Source organism: Zootoca vivipara, chromosome 11 (genome assembly GCF_965207765.1).
Source record: "Zootoca vivipara chromosome 11, rZooViv2.hap1.1, whole genome shotgun sequence".
NCBI classification, from domain to species: domain Eukaryota; kingdom Metazoa; phylum Chordata; class Lepidosauria; order Squamata; family Lacertidae; genus Zootoca; species Zootoca vivipara.
Window position 1 is genome coordinate 51,785,283 of NC_142594.1, and position 20,410 is coordinate 51,805,692.

Consider the following 20,410-nt stretch of genomic DNA (forward strand, 5'->3'; position numbering starts at 1 on the left):
CAAAGGTCTTCTCTTACTACGCTATGGTTTATATAGGTATATATGAAATTTCATGCATATCAGTTAACATCTTGACCCTCCTCCACGAAAATAGCTATTTACTTGGCTGTTTTCCTATGTCGTGAAGGCTGAAATTTCAATTCAGTGGAGCACTTACTGTTCCCAATTCTAACCCTGCGGAAAGCCATCTAATTAGACTTCAATTTGATTTTGACATATTTTAGGACGTAATTTAATCGTTGTTTGATTTTATACCAATGTTATGTATCTGATATTAGCAGCCCTGAGCCCGACTTTGGCCGAGGAGGGCGGGATAGAAATAAAAGTTGTTGTTGTTGTTGTTGTTATTCATTATTATTCCTTTGTAAGAAAATATGAAATAACGTAAAACCATTTTTGCAGGCAAAAATTAAAAATAAAATCCATGTGGGGGACGGGGAGACAATAAATTTTCTGCACCAGGTATCACCTGACCTAATAATAATAATAATAATAATAATAATAATAATAATAATAATAATATATTATTTATACCCCGCCCATCTGGCTGGGTTTCCCCAGCCACAAACTCCTATGCCTCTGCTTGCTTGAAACACCCACCTTCCCAATTAATATGTTTCCTGCCTGTGCAAGTTGCATTGATTTGCATGAAAGCAGTCAACTTGAGCAGGTCCTTGCACATCTTTTGTCTTGTCACTGTTCGTGTTGCAATTTTTGAGGGACTTGCCAGCTCCCTTTGGCAGTAACTGGCAGAATGCACACAGGTGGAAGACAAGTCAATCGCAGCCTAGAGAGTTGCTAATAATATTGAGTCCCCCCCCCTCTCTCATCTCCACCACTCCCCCTCCCCACTTCCACTACACATATTCACCAGTTCTGTTGGTCATTTGTGTGCTTCAGATCAGCAACAGGCAGTAGGGAGGCGAGAGGCGAGAGGGATGCTCGGAAGTGAGGGTGCCTCTCTAACTCCTGCAACATGAACTCGGGAAATATACGGAACGGCCGCATCTTCTTCCTGTTGACTCTGCCGTCTCTTGTAAGTAAACAGTCCAAGTCTTGTTGTCGTCGTTCCCGTGTATCTGTCCACTTCTGCTCGGATCAGATCCCTGTTTGATATCGCATCAATCTTTCTTTCTTTTGGCGTTGATTTGGCAGAAGATGCTCAGAGAAGGGCAGAGGAAGGTGCGCTAATGGGATTTCTTTTGACTGTCAGATTGCATCGCTTGCCTGTGAACACAAACTCTGATTTAGAGAGCTCCAGTTCTGTTTTTCAGAAGCACTAAGGATAGGCAGAATAAATGAGGAAATTTAAGGGCTTGTTCTGATACAATGATGGGACAGAGCTTGGGAAACATTGTGTAGGGATGGAGTGGCAACTCTGTGTGGTCTGTTGGTTTGTCACCTTGAGTATTGCTTGAAATGTCTTGCTGAGTGGTCCCGACATCTACGATAGGCATGGAGATGCCCCAAACCTCGGGAGCTGCTGCCAGTCAGTGTGGACAATGCAGAACTGGGTGGACTGATGCTTTGACTTGGCAATTCCTGTGTTCCAGGCTGCCCTGCCAACTACCTCACCCCTTCCGGTATTCTGCTAAAGGTCACTTGTACATTATTTGAAATATAAATCAAGTAATTGGGGAAATTGCCAATCTTGTCTGCAAAATCCACTCTATGTTTTCCATCTGTAGCGAAGCAAATATGGGAGAAAGAAATTCTCCAGTCAGTTAGCTTGCAAAAACTCCAGATACAGGTTTTCCTACTTTCGGAGTGTTCTCAAGATTTGCAGCTGTAGAAAAATTGAGGATTTAAGGGGAGGGTGTGTGCGATGGTTGTGAAAATATTCACAGTGGCAAGTTGCCATTTAAAACCCACTGCCAAAGCTTGAGGTCTGACCTCATTCAGAGTGAGCCTCAGAGCTTTATTTCGGAAGCAAAATCTGAAAGATGCCCGAGAGAGCCCCAAAGTTTCAGTTCAACATATGGACCAAAGGCTTAATTCATGTGATGTTTTTCTCAAACACCGGGATGATCCATGTTTCTCAAAAAAATTGGCTCCCAGTTTGAATCTAGTGATTTTGCCTGAAGCTAGGCTGAACTGACTCTTGATAACCCATCACCTCCAAGCTCTTCTGAATTTGTCCCACCAACCCCATTGATGAGCAAATCCATTAAAGGGGGTGTTAGCCATTGTTACCAAACACCTCCAAATCCAGGGAAGACTTTTTGAGGGTTTAAACTCCCCACCCCCAGTTAGTAATAATGTTGGAACCCTCTGCTCTGGCTATACAGTGGGACCTTGGTTTAAGAACATCTTAGTTTATGAACAACTTGGATTAAGAATGCTGAAAACCCAGAAGTCGGTGTTTTGATTTGTGAACTTTGCCTTGGAAGCAGAACATGTTTGGCTTCCTGTTGAGTGTGTTCCATTTGTAAATTGAGTCCCCTGCTGCTATGGGAAAGCACGCCTTGGTTTAAGAACGCTTTGGTTTAAGAACGGACTTCCGGAACGGATTAAGTTTGTAAACCAAGCTACCACTATATATTATTTAAACTTGGCACTGTGGGTTAAACCACAGAGCCTAGGGCTTGCTGATCAGAAGGTTGGTGGTTCGAATCCCGGGACGGGGTGAGCTCCCGTTGTTCTGTCCCTGCTCCTGCCAACCTAGCAGTTCGAAAGCACGTCAAAGTGCAAGTAGATAAATAGGTACCGCTCCAGTGGGAAGGTAAATGGCGTTTCCATGCACTGCTCTGGTTCGCCAGAAGTGACTTAGTCATGCTGGTCACATGACCCGGAAGCTGTACACCGGCTCCCTTGGCCAGTAAAGCGAGATGAGCGCCGCAACCCCAGAGTCGTCCGCGACTGGACCTAATGGTCAGGGGTCCCTTTACTTTACTTTACCCTTAAAGAAGGGAATGCTATGGCATCTACTTTGGTCCTGTGTGGTTAAGTCATTCAGTGCCCCATGGCATTTCAATCAATGTGCACATTTCAATGATTGTGTACTGGCTAGAATTTTTGAACTAGGAAGATTTAGATTCATAAATCTCACCATCTCATCTGCACTTCCCTTGTAAATCACTATAATCCCACTTGAAATCGTCATGGCTTCCCCCAAAGAAGCCTGTAGTTTGTTAAAGGTGCTGAGAGTTGTTTAGAGACCCTTTCCCCTCTCACGGAACTACAATTCCCAGAGTTCCATGGGAAAAGGGATCGGTTGTGAAGTTCTCCCCATCCGTAATCTAGGGGCACCCAAAAGGTTTTGTATAACACAGGCTCCCATTTTTGGACAGTGTTTGGAGGAGGGGGGGGGAGCAGGCTCTTTTTACTTTCTTACAGAAATGAGAGGAGGGTGGCAAATAGAAGACTTGCAGTGGATGAAGTATTTGCCATCTCCAGCCATGTATTTGGCTGGAGGCCTCTTCATTAATGAAGAACGGTGTGAATATGAATAGGGGAAACACATGCATTAGGGAATCATTGCCTTCTGCACTCTTTGTGACCCGAAAAATATATATGATCCAGAGATCTGGAAAACTTGCTGAATATTTATCCCGCTGGTGTGGAAATGAGCTGAGCAGCAGCAGCTAAGCCACCTGTCCAGTAGGTCGATTACACCGTGTTTTGATTTTTCCGGGCCTCATTCTCTCCCGCCCCTTAACGAGAACAAATCAATGAGTTGTAGCATCCTGCCATGACTAGTCAAAAGAATCAGGAGCAGAGGCCAAAAGGAAAGTTTGCAACCATGTGTTGATTCCCAGAATGCAAGGGGAAAATAATAATAATAATAATAATAATAATAATAATAATAATAATAATAATTTATACCCCTCCCATCTGGCTGGGTTTCCCCAGCCACTCTGGGTGGCTTCCAACAAAATATTAAAAATACAATAAAACATCAAACATTAACAACTTCTCTAAAGAGGGCTAGTTGTTTATTTCCTTGACATCTGATGGGAGGGCGTTCCACCACCGAGAAGGCTCTTTGCCTGGTTCCCTGTAACTTCACTTCTTGCAGTAAGGGAACCGCCAAAAGGCCCTCGGCACTGGACCTCAGTGTCTGGGCAGAGCGATGGAGGTGGAGACGCTCCTTCAGGTATACAGGACCGAGGCCGTTTAGGGCTTTAAAGGTCAGCACCAACACTTTGAATTGTACTCAGAAATGTACTGGGAGCCAATGTAGGTCTTTCTGGACTGGTGTTACTGTTATATAGTCATCTGTAGATGGCTTGGTGCATTTGGAGAAACATATATTTGCCCTTTTGAAAAGCAAATTAATATATATCATCTTCTGTATATGTCCTCCTAGTTTTTAAATTGGCTGTGATTCACAGAAAATTGGGTGGTCCAAAGCAGGATTAGCAGAGAGCCCCTGGTGGTGCTAATTTACTTGTTCGTTAAGGGATAGAAGGCCAGTCTTACAAAGCTTTCCCAAACTTGCAGGGGTAAAAATGGCAAAAGCTGCATCAGGCTGACAATTGAAGAAAGACCGTAGCTTAGTGGCAGAGCATCTGTCTTTCATTAAGAAGGTCCCAGGTTCAATCTCTTGCAATGCCAGGCAAAGCTGGGGAGCCTCTGCCATTCATTGTAGACAATGCTGGGCTTGATGGAGTACTGCTTTGATTCTGCATAAGGCAGCATCCTTTGTGTTCCTAAAAGGTGGTGGTCTCCAGGAAGGAGTGGTTGCATAGCTCAGTTGGTTAGAGCCTGGTGCTGATAACACCAAGGTTGCAGGTTCGATCCCCGTATGGGACAGCTGCATATTCCTGCACTGTAGGCAGTTGGAAGGGCTGTCTTTAGCATATGTGGCACCAGGGTGCAAAAAACTGCCCAGAGCCCACAATTTTTTGGGGGGGGGCAGGCCAAAGTTTTTGAGCTTTTTTTTAGGGGGGCAGCTCAGAGTTGTTGAGCTTTTGGGGGGGGCTTGGGAGAGAAGCTGTGCACCTCGTGTGAGCAGCATGCATGTGCCTCTCAATGGCCCACCAATCCCAGGCTTGCAGGAGGGAGGAGCCGGCCAGCCACCTCAGCGCCCACAGCAGAAAAGCCTGCAGTGCGCCAATGGGCTCTGCTCCATGGTTGTCGGCTAGGCTCGCTCTTCAATCCCCGGACTCCAAATTTTGGCCCCGGATTCTCGGCCTGGTGCCCCTGAGAGCCCGGCGCCCGGGTGCCCCACACCCCTAGCACCTATGGGTAAGCCGGCCCTGGCAGTTGGACTAGATGATCCTCAGAGTTCCTTCCAACTCTACAATTCTATGATTCCATGACATTTCCCCCTTTTTCTGAGCACCAGATGTACCCAATGTTGAGCCATTTATTCAGTAACTATTACATGTCACACCATTTTCAACAACTGAGTGATGATTGACGTAGTGAACTGATGTAGGATGTGAAAGGAAGAAGGGGGGGGGGAGGAATACATCGCTCAATAGCATCACAAACAACAAAGGCTGCAATCCTCACCCTACTTACCCTAGAGTAAGTCCCGTTGTATTCAATAGGAGGGGCATTTGAGTAGACATGGGCACCATGCATGTAAAGTAATACCGTACCACTTTAAACAGCCATAGGTCCCCTCCCAAAGAATCATGGGAACTGTAGTTTCCTAGGGATGCTGAGAATTGTTAGGGGACTGTTATTTGCCTCAGAGGGCTACAATTTCCAGAGTTACCAGGGAAGAGGGATTGACTGATAGAACACTTTGGGAATTGTAGGTTTAGGAGGTGAATAGAATCTCCTAACAACTCACATCGTCGTCTTTAACAAACTACAGTTCCCAGGTTTCTTTGCTGGGGGTAGCCATGATTGTTTAAAGTGGTATCATAATCCTTTTCAGGGGTCAGCAAACTTTTTCAGCAGGGGGCCAGTCCACTGTCCCTCAGACCTTGTGGGGGGCCGGACTATATATATATATTTGGGCGGGGGGGAATGAACGAATTCCTATGCCCCATAAATAACCCCGAGATGCATTTTAAATAAAAGGACACATTCTACTCATGTAAAAACACGCTGATTCCCGGACCGTCCGTGGGCTGGATCTAGAAGGCAATTGGGCAGGATCCGGCCCCCGGGCCTTAGTTTGCCTACCCATGCTTTAGATGTATGGTGCAGATGGGACCGTAGTTAGGACTGTACTATAAGGAGATTTTTGGGGGGTGGGGGTGCAGGGAGGGAAAGAAGGAGAGGTTGTACCAATGTGCCCAGCTTCTTATTTCTCACCTGTTTCCAGGGTCTTGGAATGTCTCAAGCAGAATGCGAAGCTTTAACAGAATGGAAGAAAAACGAGAGTGAGTGCCTCAAGGAGATCCAGCAGCACATGAATGAAACAGCAGGTACCTTAGAAGAAGAAGTGTTTGGATCTCTGGAGAGGCATTGGATATCTCAAGTTTGGGAAATTTCATGCCTTGGGACCCCCAGACCTCCAATCTAACTCTTGATGCTTGGCCCAAGCCATGCCGCTCACCAATTCTGCTTCACACCCTCCTTAAGTGTCCTTTGTTTGGCTGAAACAACGTCCTCAAACTCTGATCATGCCTTTCACTTGCAGGGATGGTGGGCAAAGAAGGGTGTGCAAGCAGCCCGCATATATCTATTTTACAGAGATGTAGTCAGCGTTAAGGTGTTGGGCCACAGTGTGTAGCCTGTGTTTTGCTTAGGTGACTGTCTTGGAGCCTGGTGTTGCCTTCATTCACTTTGCAGTTTGATTGCTAACTTTCACTCGGTGTGGGAACACCCTTTAATATAGTTTGGGTGTTTCAAGGGGTCCAGAATGAGGCTGCCTGGTTACTGGTTGGGGTGAATTTCAGTGAGTACATTGCATCAGTCACACAAAATGTAAAGGAAGAGCCGGGATTTCATAAGGAAAATCCCAATGTCCCTATTAGAGCAAGCCCTTGATTTAGGCCAACCAAAATGCCACAAAATAGTGCACAAGTTTCCTAGCTCTGCAGAGTTCTCCATCAGGCTAAGTATTTAAAAACCCAAACACAAGAAAAAAAGGAAAAACAGAGGAGTCTGATGGATCAGGCCAGTATCCTGTTCTCACAGTGGCCAAACAGATGCTTGCAGGACTTGGGCATAAGAGTAAAGGTAAAGGGACCCCTGACTGTTAGGTCCAGTCACGGATGACTCTGGGGTTGCATGCTCATCTCGCTTTACAGGCCAAGGGAGCCGGTGTTTGTCCGCTTCCGCAGACAGCTTTTACGGGTCATGTGGCCAGCATGATTAAGCCACTTCTGGCAAAACCAGAGCAGCGCACGGAAACACCATTTACCTTCCCGCCAGAGCGGTTCCTATTTATCTACTTGCACTTGACGTGCTTTCAAACTGGTAGGTGGGCAGGAGCTGGGACTGAACAACGGGAGCTCACCCCGTCGGAAGGATTCGAACCGCGACCTTCTGACCGGCAAGCCCTAGGCTCTGTGGTTTAAACCACAGCGCCACCCGTCCATAAGAGTACTCTCTCCTTATGCAGTTGCCTCCAACCATGGAGACAAAGCATAGCCATCCAGCCTATCCTCTGTGAATATTGTGGGTAAATGCCAGGATCTGTCCAGGTCTTCTTAGGCCCCTATGCCTGGGCAGGACGTCTGGAACACCTTCAGCATACACCCGGGAATCATGGACTCATAACTGGGCTTTATGAGCACCAAATCAGCAGTGAACAGCAGAAGCATTTGTAGAGGTTTCAAAACATTCCTCATTTATTTCTATTAACTACTGCATATTTACAGATCTGACTTTGTGAGTGTTACAGCCTCTCACTTAGCCATCTTGTCTACAGAAGATATTAAACTGCACACAGCACACGGCAGAGAGCAGAGTCAGGACTGAAAAACAACAAAGTAACAATTCCTAACTGTTCCCTCCCAACAGCAGATATCACCAGATTTTCAGAATGGGAGGGGTGAAAATGCTCACAACCTCCCCCTTTTCATTCTGACCATTATGAAAATCTAGCACAAAAGCAATTTCTTTACATATATACCAAGTTGTTCCTTATTAACAGCTTTAGTCAAAGCATCAGCAGGTATTTCTTTCCCTGGCATATATGAGACTTTTACAACTCCCTTCTGAATGCATTCTCTGGCACGGTGCAATTTGATTAGCAAATGTTTTGTTCTTTGCTTGCACCCTTCTGAATGGATTAGTTCTATGCAGGCTTTGTTGTCCTGATAAACTTGAATTGGACAACAAATTTTAACTCTCATATCCTCACATAGTTGCAATAACCACTCTACATTCATGAGGGAAAAATTTAAAGCGTTGAGTTCTGCTTCACATGAACTCATGCTTATTGTTGCCTGTTTCTTACAAGACCAATCAAATAGGCACTGATTGTACAAATAACACACACCTGAGGTGCTCTTGCCATCAGTTGTATCACTACCAAAACTGGCATCGGCATAGATCTCAAGACCTCCAGAGTTTTGGCTAGTAAGCTTCAACCTGTAATGCATAGTGCCTTTTAAATACCTAACTATGCGTTTCAGCGCCTTCCAGTCTTGCACTGTAGGTTTATTTACATATCTGCTGAGCAAATTTACGCTAACAGCAATGTCTGGTCTTGTGCACCTTGCTATAAAACTAAGTTTACCCAACACACTTCTGAACAATGTAGTGTCAGGAAAAACATTAGCATTAGTATCATGTTGGTACCCTGTGACCATGGGGGTGTCTACAGAATTGGCATCTGTCAGATTTAATTTTTCAATCACATCATTTATCTTACGTGATTGATGCAGCAAAACATCACCTTGCTTATTTCTCTCTACTTCCAGTGAGAGATAATTGCTGACTTCCCCTAGGTCTTTCATATCAAAATGCTTTTGCAGTTTTGCAAGAGTGGTTTTGTAAATATTTGCATCCTTCCAGAAAAACAAAATATCATCCACAAAACAAATGCAGTACAATTTGTGCTGGTTAGATTCTTTAACAAAAACACAAGAATCAGCCTTTCCTTGCTTGAAACCTAAGGAAAACAGCACTTCTGTCAGCTTAGTGTGCCAGCATCGAGCGCTTTGTTTTAGACCATACAGGGATTTTTTTAATTTACACACCATTCCCTTTTTTATCTGCACTCCGTCTGGCGGTGACATGTAAATACTCTCATTGAGAATTCCGTACAAAAACGCAGTATTAACGTCGTGATGAGATATGGTCATGCCCTCTTCTGCAGCAATTTTCATCAACAGCCTAACTGTCTCAAATTTGACTGTCGGTGAATATGTCTCATGATAGTCCTGATCAGGAACTTGAGAAAAACCACGTGCAACTAATCTGGCTTTATATCTGACCACTTTACCAGTCTGATCAGTCTTGGTTTTGTAAATCCACCTGCTGTCTACAAGTTTCATGCCTGGTTCTGCTGGAACCAATTCCCACGTGTCATTTTGCTTTAGGGAATTCAATTCAGCTTTCATGGCGTTAAGCCAAGGTTCAGCATCTTTTTCAGGTAAATTTTGAACCTCTTTGTAGTTAGTTGGTTCAAAAACTGAGTTTGGGTTGCTAGTGGCAGCCATATCTGAAATAGCAGCTTTAGCAAATTCTTTAGAAAATCGTTTAGGTGCTTGTCCCTTGGTAGTTCTCTCAGATCTACGCAATACTCTGGGATCCTCTGGGTCTGGTTCCTCCTCCTTGGGAGAATGGTGACCTGTATCTGGCAAAGATTCTACCTCTAGATCAGTGTGAGACCCATCTGATTTCTTAAAAGAGGTCTTTTCATTCTGATCATCTGTATCAGTGTCAGAATCTGTGCTACCATCAGCATCAATTACAGGTTTTGCCTCTTTGTTAATTGGTTTAACCACCTCATCATCTGAAATGGGATGACATTGAAAAATGCCAACTTTGTCCCATTTTGGATTACAATCCATGCTTCTGGTCAGCCTAATTGTGTTTGTGTCTGTCATCAGCACACGATAGGAACCTTTTTCATAACCTAGAAAAATGCCATGTTGACCAGATTTGCTCAGTTTGTCACCTTGCAGAGTGTGCACCCAAACTTCAGAACCGAAAATTTTTAAATGTTTTACAAACGGTTTCCTTTTGAACAGCATTTCGTATGGGGTGCAATCAATGGCTGATTGATACCTGCGGTTGTAAATATAGGTGAAACACGATAGAGCTTCAGCCCAGAAGGGGTTGGGTAGGCCTGAATCATGCAACAGAGTTTTAATTCCTTGTTGCAAGGTCTGGTTTACTCTTTCACATAAACCATTCTGCCATGGAGATCTGGGCGTGGCAGTCATGTGCTCTATGCCCTGTTCTGCAGTAAAGTTTTCAAACTGTTCTGAACAAAATTCTCCACCCCTGTCAGTGAAAAGACAACGTACATGCTCATCGTGAACATTCCTGAGCCATGCACAAAATTTTTGAAACTTGGAGAAGGCTTCAGACTTCTTTTGTAACATATAGACCCAAACATATCTAGAATAGGCATCTATCAGAACCAAAAAATAACATGAGTTTCCTCTAGAGAGCGCTAGAGGTCCAACCAAGTCTGCATGCACAATCTCATAAGGTTTCTTAACCTCCCTCCCAGATTTTGTACCTTTGGGAGCTTGCTTAATTTTGTTCTCTGCACATGAGACACATTTCATATGATAAGGACACTTTTGAACTTTCATGCCCTCAACCATATTTTGCATTTTACCTACTGCCTGGAAATGCAAATGACCAAACAAACGATGATAATCATGAATACAATGGTTATGCAATTTCTCATTCTTATCTACTGATATATTACAGCACGCCTTTTCAGTTTCTTTAGTTGCTCCAGCAGCTGTACCTGTAACAAAAGGCAATACATATAAACCATCAACACACTTAGCATAAAGAATGAGTTTGTTGTCTCGAAGAATTTCACACCGAGAGTTTGCAAACACCACTTTAAATCCTTGAGCGTCTAGCTGAGAAACACTCAAGAGATTATCCTGCAAATGAGGAGCATACATAACATTTTTAACTGTTGCATTAAGGCTCTGCAAAGAAACCGTTCCCTGAGCCAAACTTTTAATAGTCGTTCCATCCGCTTGATGAATTGCTCCTCCCTGTTTCTCAAGATGAAGAAAGAGATTTTTATCATTGGCCACGTGCCTTGTGGCTCCTGAGTCGACAACAAAAACAGAACGTGTGAGTTGATTAGAACTGCGTGAAATCAAAGCCTTTGATGCAGCTGGCCCTTGGGGTTTTCGGCCTCCTCCCCCTTTGCCTTTGAAGTTGCCCTTCTTCTTTGAAGAGTTTTTACACTGATTTTTAAAATGGCCGACCTCTCCGCAAGAAAAACAGCGGCGCATTTTAAGAGCTTTTGCAACACTTTCACTTTCCCCTGTTGAAGGCTTGTAGGCATTTCCAACAGCCTTGTCCCTGCTTTCTCTAGCAGTCTGTCTGCGATCCCACTCATTCAAGAGCACGCTAGACACATAATCTTCTGTTAGACGGTCATTGGGCAAAGACGACAATTGAGCAGCTACAGCATCATAAGATTCATCCAAACTGTTTATGATAAGCATTGCAAAAACAGCTTCTGAAATATTTAAGTCTCGCTGGACAAGATCCTGTCTGAGACGTTTTAATTGGGCTAGATGGCTGGGCAAATCACCATCTTTCTGCAATTCCAGCCTACACAGCTTTTTAAAGAAAAGCACACTGGATCCTGCATTTTGTCTTAGATGCATATCTCGAAGTTTATTCCAAACAGCCCGTGCAGTCTGCTGGTTCTCCAAGTTGACCAACAACTGGTCCTGGACACTCAGAATAATTGTCCCCCTGGCTCTCATGTCTGCCTCATGCCACGCTGGCCATCCATCATCATCCTCATTAGGGGGGTCATCTTCTATAATATGGTAAAGCTTTTCCCTTTGTAAAAGTGCTTTCATTTTGACCTGCCATGTAGGATAGGTCTCTGGTGTAAGGAGAGGAAAAGATAGAGACATCTGGCCAGAATGTGCAGAAGCCATGCCTGTGTTTAGTTAACAGCAAGACACTTCCCTTCATGCACCCCAAATACTCTTGACTCTCTCAGCAACTTCTCTCCCCACTCAGCACAATTAACAGGCAAACTGGAAAAGCGTCTCTGCTGTCTTCCTGGCAGCCAGCAACATACCTTTCTGTAAATCAAACAGCAGCTTGAAAAACAGCTTCAGCTCACAGCTCAACTCCGATGTGCAGCATCAGATGGAAATGGATCAGAAACATCCAATTATCCAACCATCAATAGCCATCTGCAACCACCAGTCTGCTACCAGCAACCATCCGCCTGCTACCATATGTGGGTAAATGCCAGGATCTGTCCAGGTCTTCTTAGGCCCCTATGCCTGGGCAGGACGTCTGGAACACCTTCAGCATACACCCGGGAATCATGGACTCATAACTGGGCTTTATGAGCACCAAATCAGCAGTGAACAGCAGAAGCATTTGTAGAGGTTTCAAAACATTCCTCATTTATTTCTATTAACTACTGCATATTTACAGATCTGACTTTGTGAGTGTTACAGCCTCTCACTTAGCCATCTTGTCTACAGAAGATATTAAACTGCACACAGCACACGGCAGAGAGCAGAGTCAGGACTGAAAAACAACAAAGTAACAATTCCTAACTGTTCCCTCCCAACAGCAGATATCACCAGATTTTCAGAATGGGAGGGGTGAAAATGCTCACAAATATGTCTAAACATCTTCAAAAGCCACCCAACTTGGTGGCCATCACTGCCTCCCGAGAGAGCAGTTCCATAGTTTAACTCTTTCTATAGTTTAACTTAAAAAGGGGAAATGGAAGAAAAGGCAGCTGGAGTGACTCTATCCAATGATGTCTGCATTTGACAAGTTCTAAGAAGGAATGCGGGAGCGGCTAGCAGACATTCAAACAGAGCATTTCATGTGCTTACAGGTTTCACCAAAGCTCCCTGGGAAGAATTTCCCTAAAGCATCTGAAAGTGTCTTATTTGAATGGCTGTTAGCGCCTCCCACTTTCCCTCTTAAAACTTACTATATGGACGGCTTAACTAATTGTTGTTGTTGTTTAGTCGTTTAGTCGTGTCCGACTCTTTGTGACCCCATGGACCAGAGCACGCCAGGCACTCCTGTCTTCCACTGCCTCCTGCAGTTTGGTCAGACTCATGTTGGTGGCTTCGAGAACACTGTCCAACCATCTTGTCCTCTGTCGTCCCCTTCTCCTAGTGCCCTCAATCTTTCCCAACATCAGGGTCTTTTCCAGGGAGTCTTCTCGTGAGGTGGCCAAAGTATTGGAGCCTCAGCTTCAGGATCTGTCCTTCCAGTGAGCACTCAGGGCTGATTTCCTTCAGAATGGAGAGGTTTGATCTTCTTGCAGTCCATGGGACTCTCAAGAGTCTCCTCCAGCACCATAATTCAAAAGCATCAATTCTTCAGCGATCAGCCTTCTTTAACTAATACCAAGAGCCTTTTCTCTCCCCCCCACCCCCACCCCTTGTGGTCCCGTCCCCACTGCCAACGTCTAGCCTGATAATAATTTATGGGTCCTTGAAAGCATGCTGTTTTGAGACAATTTGGTTGAGATGCCCTCCAATGGATTTAGGAATATCATAGCCATGATATTGAAGGAGCTCCAGAGGTTACAAATCAGCCTCTAGACTCAGTTCAAGGCACTGGGATAATCCTATTTGCTTTTGTATTCCCATTTCCAAGCATGGCAAAGAGATGTGAGATTTCAAAGTGCCTTTTCCCCTCCTTTTGCAAGGTTGCAAGAGAATATGGGACCAACTCCTGTGCTGGCCGGATACAAATGCTGGACAAACGCTCACCTTTACCTGCCCAGGCATCCTTCTCCACTTCACAAAGCAGCCAGGTGAGGGTGCTGTAGCTTGACGTGCCCCCCATTGTGTCGATTTGTTTCTAGGCATTGTTTACAACTGCGCTGAACCCTTTGCAAATTGTTACCTGAGGTATCTTTTTCAGTAATTCCCCCCAATGTTTCCAATAATACATTTTTTTTTTGCAGAAGGGACATAAATGGTAGGGGTGCCTCAAGTGTTTGTGAGACCCACAGTTTGCAAGAGAAAAGGACTCAAAAGAGGCACTTTGGAACTGAGAGAATCCCATCTTACATTTCTAACTTCTTTCCCCCTTATTGTTCATAGGCTCGGTGAAAAGAAGCTGTACAGCTCAGGGCTGGTCTGACCCATTTCCGCCCTATTCCACAGCATGTCCAGTGGAAGATGAGGTTACTCTTTATGAGGTGGGTAGAGCTGAATAAGTACCTCAAAATGATACACCCTGGTATTTGGGAGGCAGGGGAAAGGTAAAGGAAAGAGGACATCTTCTGCTGGAGATCAATGCTTTCTGCTTTTAGGTAAAGCATGATGGATGGCAAGGAATGGTGCCTCAAAAAGTTGGCATTGAATTAACTCTGCAGTTAGAGTTTATTTGCTGATAGGGGATCTCATGGATTGGCACACCTTTCAAGTCGGGGAAGGACTCTTCCTCCTACTATTTGGGTACCACACAATGTATTTCCTTGTTGTTGTTTAGTTGTCCTGGTTGTGTTTGACTCTCCATGACACCATGAACCAGAGCATGCCTTGGAAACTCTCACTTTCTTCTCAAAGCTTCTCCTTATTTATGTCCATGGAGTTTTCTTGGCAAAATACTGGAGTGGTTTGCCAGTTCCTTCTCCAGGTTCATGACATTTAGTCTAAACTCTTGGCTATAACCTGTCCATCTTTGGTGGCTCTGCACAACATAGCTCATAGCTTCTTGGAAGCTTGGAGTTATTCAAGCCCCTTCGCCACGACAAGGCAATTCATGAAGGGGATCGTATTTCTTACGTCCCCCCATTTCTTCCAATAAATTCAGAATAGGGTTCGGTGGGTGTGATAATTTCCTGTTTCTCTTCTTTCAAATCTCAGGTTCTGTTCTCCACATTTCCACACCTGTATGTGATTTATTTTCATCGAAACCGGTCAGATTTCAGGGTCACTTTCTAATATACACTTTGGTTTTTCAAAACTATTTTCCATAACGTGATTATTTTGTGTGCGCTATACGCGTTCTTGTACACAGTACTTGGCAAGAAAACGACATTCCAAAATTCCAAAAAATGTAAATTTTGAAGGATGGCTGAATTTTGGTCCACATATTGCTTTTGGAAAGTGTGGGTTTGGTCAGTTATGAGTTAAATGTGAACCGAATCAAATTTACAGTATCCCTCTAGTTCAAGGTGGTGTACATGGTGTGACAGAGAAAGGGAGGGAGGGAGAGAGGGAGGGAGAGAGACAGAAAGACACACACAGAGAGGAATTGGCTTAGGTTCATAGTTGAGTGTGACTTTGAAGCTCTCCCAATGCTGCTGGACTCCCATTATCCCTGATTACTGGGCATGCCGGCTAGGCCTGTTGAGAGCCAAAGTACAAATACACCTGGAGCTCCGTAAGTCCCCCTCTCCTGATCTAGCCACTACACTGCTTTGTCATTGAATTGCTACCATTCAAAAGGGGTGCTCAGTTTGACATCTGAGTCAAGAGTCTAGAATGGCACCACCCTGCCTTCTCCCTAACCCAGGCCTCTGGTCCAAGCCTCCAACATATTCTGAGTAGCCCTACAAGGGCTACTGCTCAGCTTCAGCACCACTGCTGCCAGGGAACCTGTGGACAGCTCCCTGTTCTGCCTTGAAACATCAAAGGCCTTGCTGGTCTGAACCATTCCCAGCTTGTTGTTGTTGTTTAGTCGTTTAGTCGTGTCCGACTCTTCGTGACCCCATGGACCATAGCACGCCAGGCACTCCTGTCTTGCACTGCCTCCCGCAGTTTGGTCAAACTCACGTTCGTAGCTTCGAGAACACTGTCCAGCCATCTCGTCCTCTGTCGTCCCCTTCTCCTAATGCCCTCCATCTTTCCCAACATCAGGGTCTTTTCCAAGGATTCTTCTCTTCTCATGAGGTGGCCAAAGGATTGGAGCCTCAGCTTCACGATCTGTCCTTCCAGTGAGCATTCAGGGCTGATTTCCTTAAGAATGGATAGGTTTGATCTTCTTGCAGTCCATGGGACACTCATGAGTCTCCTCCAGCACCATAATTCAAAAGCATCAATTCTTCGGCGATCAGCCTTCTTTATGGTCCAGCTCTCACTTCCATACATCACTACTGGGAAAACCATAGCTTTAACTATACGGACCTTTGTCGGCAAGGTGATGTCTCTGCTTTTTAAGATGCTGTCTAGGTTTGTCATTGCTTTTCTCCCAAGAAGCAGGCGTCTTTTAATTTCGTGACTGCTGTCACCATCTGCAGTGATCAAGCTTGAACAACCTCAAGTCTGGGCCATTTCCTTGGTTTTGTACCAGGGTTGGGAAGCTGTTGTCATCCAAATATTGCAGGTTTTCTCATCCTCGGCCGTCATCCTCACGAGCTGGGGTTGGTGTGACACCTGGAGGGAAACAGTTTTCCCCCAGCCATGTTTTATATTTGTTGAAGAAAACACCACCCCTTCCCTTTCCTGTGGAAGACTGGCCTTCATGCTTCTTTTATATCTTTAATCTGCCCATCTCCCGCTTCTCTTCGGAGGTTTGGGCCACTCCAACACATTTGCTCCAAAGTAATAGTGGCAGAGCTCTGCTTGGAAAGGAAAGCCCTGTTGCTTAGCAACCCTCTTGGGGACCCCCTGGTGCTTGCTGATGCTGAGACGGTCGGCTCCAAGGCTTCTAGGTTATGAGCTCGGTGGTGCTCCTGCCTCCTCCGAGGTTTCGAAGACTAAAAAAGTATCTCTAACAATTGCTATTTTCGAAGCAGGCTGCAGGGAGGGATGTCGAGGCTCAAAACCGTTTGGTTGTTCAGCGTAGAGTACACAATATTTCTGAAGATTTGTTGGAATCTATACCTGACCAATTCCAGGAGCTTATGCTTGCTTGGCTCAGATTGTTCATTTGTTTATAGCATGGGAATTGTGGGTTCGAGCCCCACGTCGGGGAAAAGATTCCTGCATTGCAGGGAGTTTGATTAGATGACCCTCATGGCTCCTTCCAACTCTGCAACTCTACAATTCTATGATTCTATGGTATTTGTTTTTACTGTTCCACTATTTTATAATTATATGCTCTGTTCATGGTGGGTTGTTGTTTTTGTTTTTGTTCTAACCTAGTAGTTTCAATATTTAATTGTTTGCTGGAAACCCTCCGGGGCCAAAGAGTGGGACGGCGGTAATAAACAAACAAACAACCACAAAGGAAAGATTATCCACAGTGGTCTGAAAGGCACACTGTGTTCCCTGTTCAAAAGTGCACATCTTTTTCCAAGCAGTAGAACGGAAATCTGAATTATTGTTGTGGCTCACGCGTGTTGTTATTGTCTGCTATTTGCTTATAATTGACCATTAAGCCTCAAATCTGCTTTCTGTTTGCAATATTTCAATGCAACGGGAAGCCGGTAGTGTTTTGGAACAGTAGCTAAAGCCCACAGAGAATTGTTAGTTATTTAAAAGCATTTATTTTCTTTCTTTTTTAAAAAAAATACTTACAAAGTTAGCAAAAGGAAAGGGAAGGGGAAAGAAGTGTGTGTGTGTGTGTGTGTGTGTGTGTGTGTGAGAGAGAGAGAGAGAGAGAGAGAGAGAGAGAGAGAGAGAGAGAGAGAGAGAAATAATTTACAAATAGTAAATAATAATAACTGTTTAAGAATTGGTGTCTGAGTTTTCACTCTCCACCCTTCCCGTTCCCCGTTCCCCTTGTGTTGTCGTGGTTTTTTTTTTTTTTTGGTAATTCGATTTTTATTAAAGTTTTCCATAATACAATAAAATAGCGATTAAAGGTAAAGGTGCCCCTGACCATCAGGTCCAGTCGTGTCCGACTCTGGGGTTGCGGCGCTCATCTCGCTCTATAGGCCGAGGGAGCCGGCGTTTGTCCGTAGACAGCTTCCGGGTCATGTGGCCAGCATGACAAAGCTGCTTCTGGCGACCCAGAGCAGCGCACAGAAACACTGTTTACCTTCCCGCCGGAGCGGTCCCTATTTATCTACTTGCACTTTGACGTGCTTTCGAACTGCTAGGTGGGCAGGAGCTGGGACTGAGCAATGGGAGCTCACCCCGTTGCAGGGATTTGAACTGCCGACCTTCTGATCAGCAAGCCCTAGACTCTGTGGTTTATCCCACAGCGCCACCTGGGTCCCTTCGCTAAAAATAGCGATTACAAAAATCCAAACAAAAATAAGTGCAATATGGAGTCCTCTCTTAAAAGTAATGCTTAGTCGCTCCTCCCAGCTCTCACCTGGTATTTTCCCTTTCTCCTCCCAGTCTCTTACCCTGGGAGACCAGTGTGGCGTGTTTTTTCTGATTGTAAGCCTGTGGGCAGAGACTGTCCTGCTTTACATGGATGTATGTAAGTCACTGTGGGAACCTTCCTGGCTTAAGAGTTGAATAGAAATGCATTGAACAAATAAGAAATAACAAAACCCCACCACCAGTGGGCACAGAAGCCACCAATACTTGTAAGTAAAGGTAAAGGACCCCTGGATGGTTAAGTCCAGTCAAAGGCGACTATGGGGTTGTGGCGCTCATCTCGCTTGCAGGCTGAGGGAGCCGGCGTTTGTCCACAGACAACTTTCTGGGTAATTTGTCCAGCAGGACTAAACCGCTTCTGGCACAATGGAACACCGTAACGGAAACCAGAGCGCATGGAAATGCTGTTTACCTTCCCGCCACAGTGGTAACTATTTATCTACTTGCAAGGGCGTGCTTTCGAACTGCTAGGTTGGCAGGAGCTAGGACAGAGCAACGGGAGCTCACCCCATTGTGTGGATTCGAACCGCCAACCTTCTGATCAGCAAGCCCAAGAGGCTCAGTGGTTTAGACCACAGCACCACCTGCTCCATACCAAGACATATACCTTAAGCCAAACATATAAGTTAATGTATGGCCTCCAGGTGTCCAAACGGATATCCACATGAAGCTGACGTTCAAATGCAGCCAGGCCAGTGAGGTTCTCAGACCATTGCATAACAGACAGCAGGGCATTTATCCTACCAGATAATGATGATGTCCCTCTTTGCAGCAATCTCTTTGTTTGTACATTCGTTGCTCTGTGATTTAGCCATTTTTATTTTGCAGGAGATAGTTCAACGTTACCTCCAAATCGTCCTCGAGTACGGCGTTTTTCAAATGGTTCAATATTCTTGGCTCGCCCAGTAATTGCTATGCAATTCTTTTCCGTAATGAGGTTCAGCCTGTCAATGCCCTTGTTCTCCTTTCATTTCAGCACTCCTATCTGACAACCGTCAAAACCATCTACACTGTGGGCTACAGCATCTCCACCACCTCCCTTGCTTTGGCCATCATGGTCCTCATTGCATTCAGGTATGTTCGTGGGAACCTGGCAGGGAGCATGCTGTGTGCCAAGGGAGGGGAAGAATCACGAGAGGGATATGACTTCAGGAGAATCCCTTCCTCTAAAGGGATTTCATTTCTGCCTGAACATTGAGTTATCTTTTATTACATCAGCTAGACCGGTAATAACGAGTGGCTGTCAGAACCATATAACACCGGTCCTAAAGGATCTACATTGGCTCCCATTATGTTTCTAAACAAAGTGTTGATGCTGACCTTTAAAACCCTCAATGGTCTCTGTCCCAGTATACCTGAAGGACCATCTCCACCCCCGTCATTCAGCCCGGACACTGAGGTCCAGCTCCGAGGGCCTTCTGGTGGTTCCCTCATTGCAAGAAGCCAAGTTACAGGGAACCAGGCAGAGGACCTTCTTGGTGGTGGTGGCCACCCTGTGGAATGCCCTCCCATCAGATCTCAAGGAGCTATACACCTTTCAGTAGACATCTGAAGGCAGCCCCGTATCAGGAAGTTTTTAATGCGTTGGAAGCTGCCCAGAATGACTGGGGCAACCCCAGGGTACAAATAATAAAATTATGATGACGGTGATGATTACTGTTACTACTACTTAAGTTTACTAGGTAGACAAGCATAGGATTGACACTGTCAGTCTCTTAGCTTCTGCCATCAGCCTCTTATGGTTCCATGTTCTGCTCCTGCAGGAGGCTCCGTTGCCCCAGAAACTACATCCACGTCCATCTCTTTTTCACCTTCATCCTGAAGACCATTGCCGTCTTTGTCAAGGATGAGGTTCTTTTCAGAACAGAAGATATTGACTACTGTAGCTTTTCCACGGTAAGGTGTAAAAAAAGTGTGACTTGCTTTTATCTCTGGTTTTCATCTGTGTGTGTCATGACCACGTGGGTACCAGAGCCACTTTCTTCTGCTTGGTCCTTCTCCTAAAGCACAAACTATAGCCTGGAAACCTTCAGAAGAACCTAAAGGAGGGGGGAGGACACCAACTGCCTGGCTCTAGCAGAACAAAGCTTCATGTTATCTGGCTTCTGCTTTCAGCTGAAGACAGGGTCTGTCACAGAGTGAAGCGGCAGCAAATCACACCATTCAAAGTCGGAGTA

At 45.0% G+C, this 20,410-nt stretch overlaps 1 protein-coding gene across 1 annotated transcript in view; it reads left to right on the forward strand.

Annotated features, from left to right (window-relative positions):
- Positions 1–976: 976 nt before the first annotated feature.
- The window catches only part of GHRHR (growth hormone releasing hormone receptor), a 41,813-nt gene continuing 22,379 nt past the window's right edge, over positions 977–20,410 (forward strand). Inside the window, exons 1-7 of the mRNA XM_035129516.3 lie at positions 977–1,040; positions 3,602–3,616; positions 6,246–6,329; positions 13,715–13,822; positions 14,115–14,212; positions 19,210–19,307; positions 19,997–20,129. Of these exons, the coding sequence (XP_034985407.1) occupies positions 977–1,040; positions 3,602–3,616; positions 6,246–6,329; positions 13,715–13,822; positions 14,115–14,212; positions 19,210–19,307; positions 19,997–20,129 (600 nt within the window). The remainder of the gene's footprint in view (positions 1,041–3,601; positions 3,617–6,245; positions 6,330–13,714; positions 13,823–14,114; positions 14,213–19,209; positions 19,308–19,996; positions 20,130–20,410) is intronic.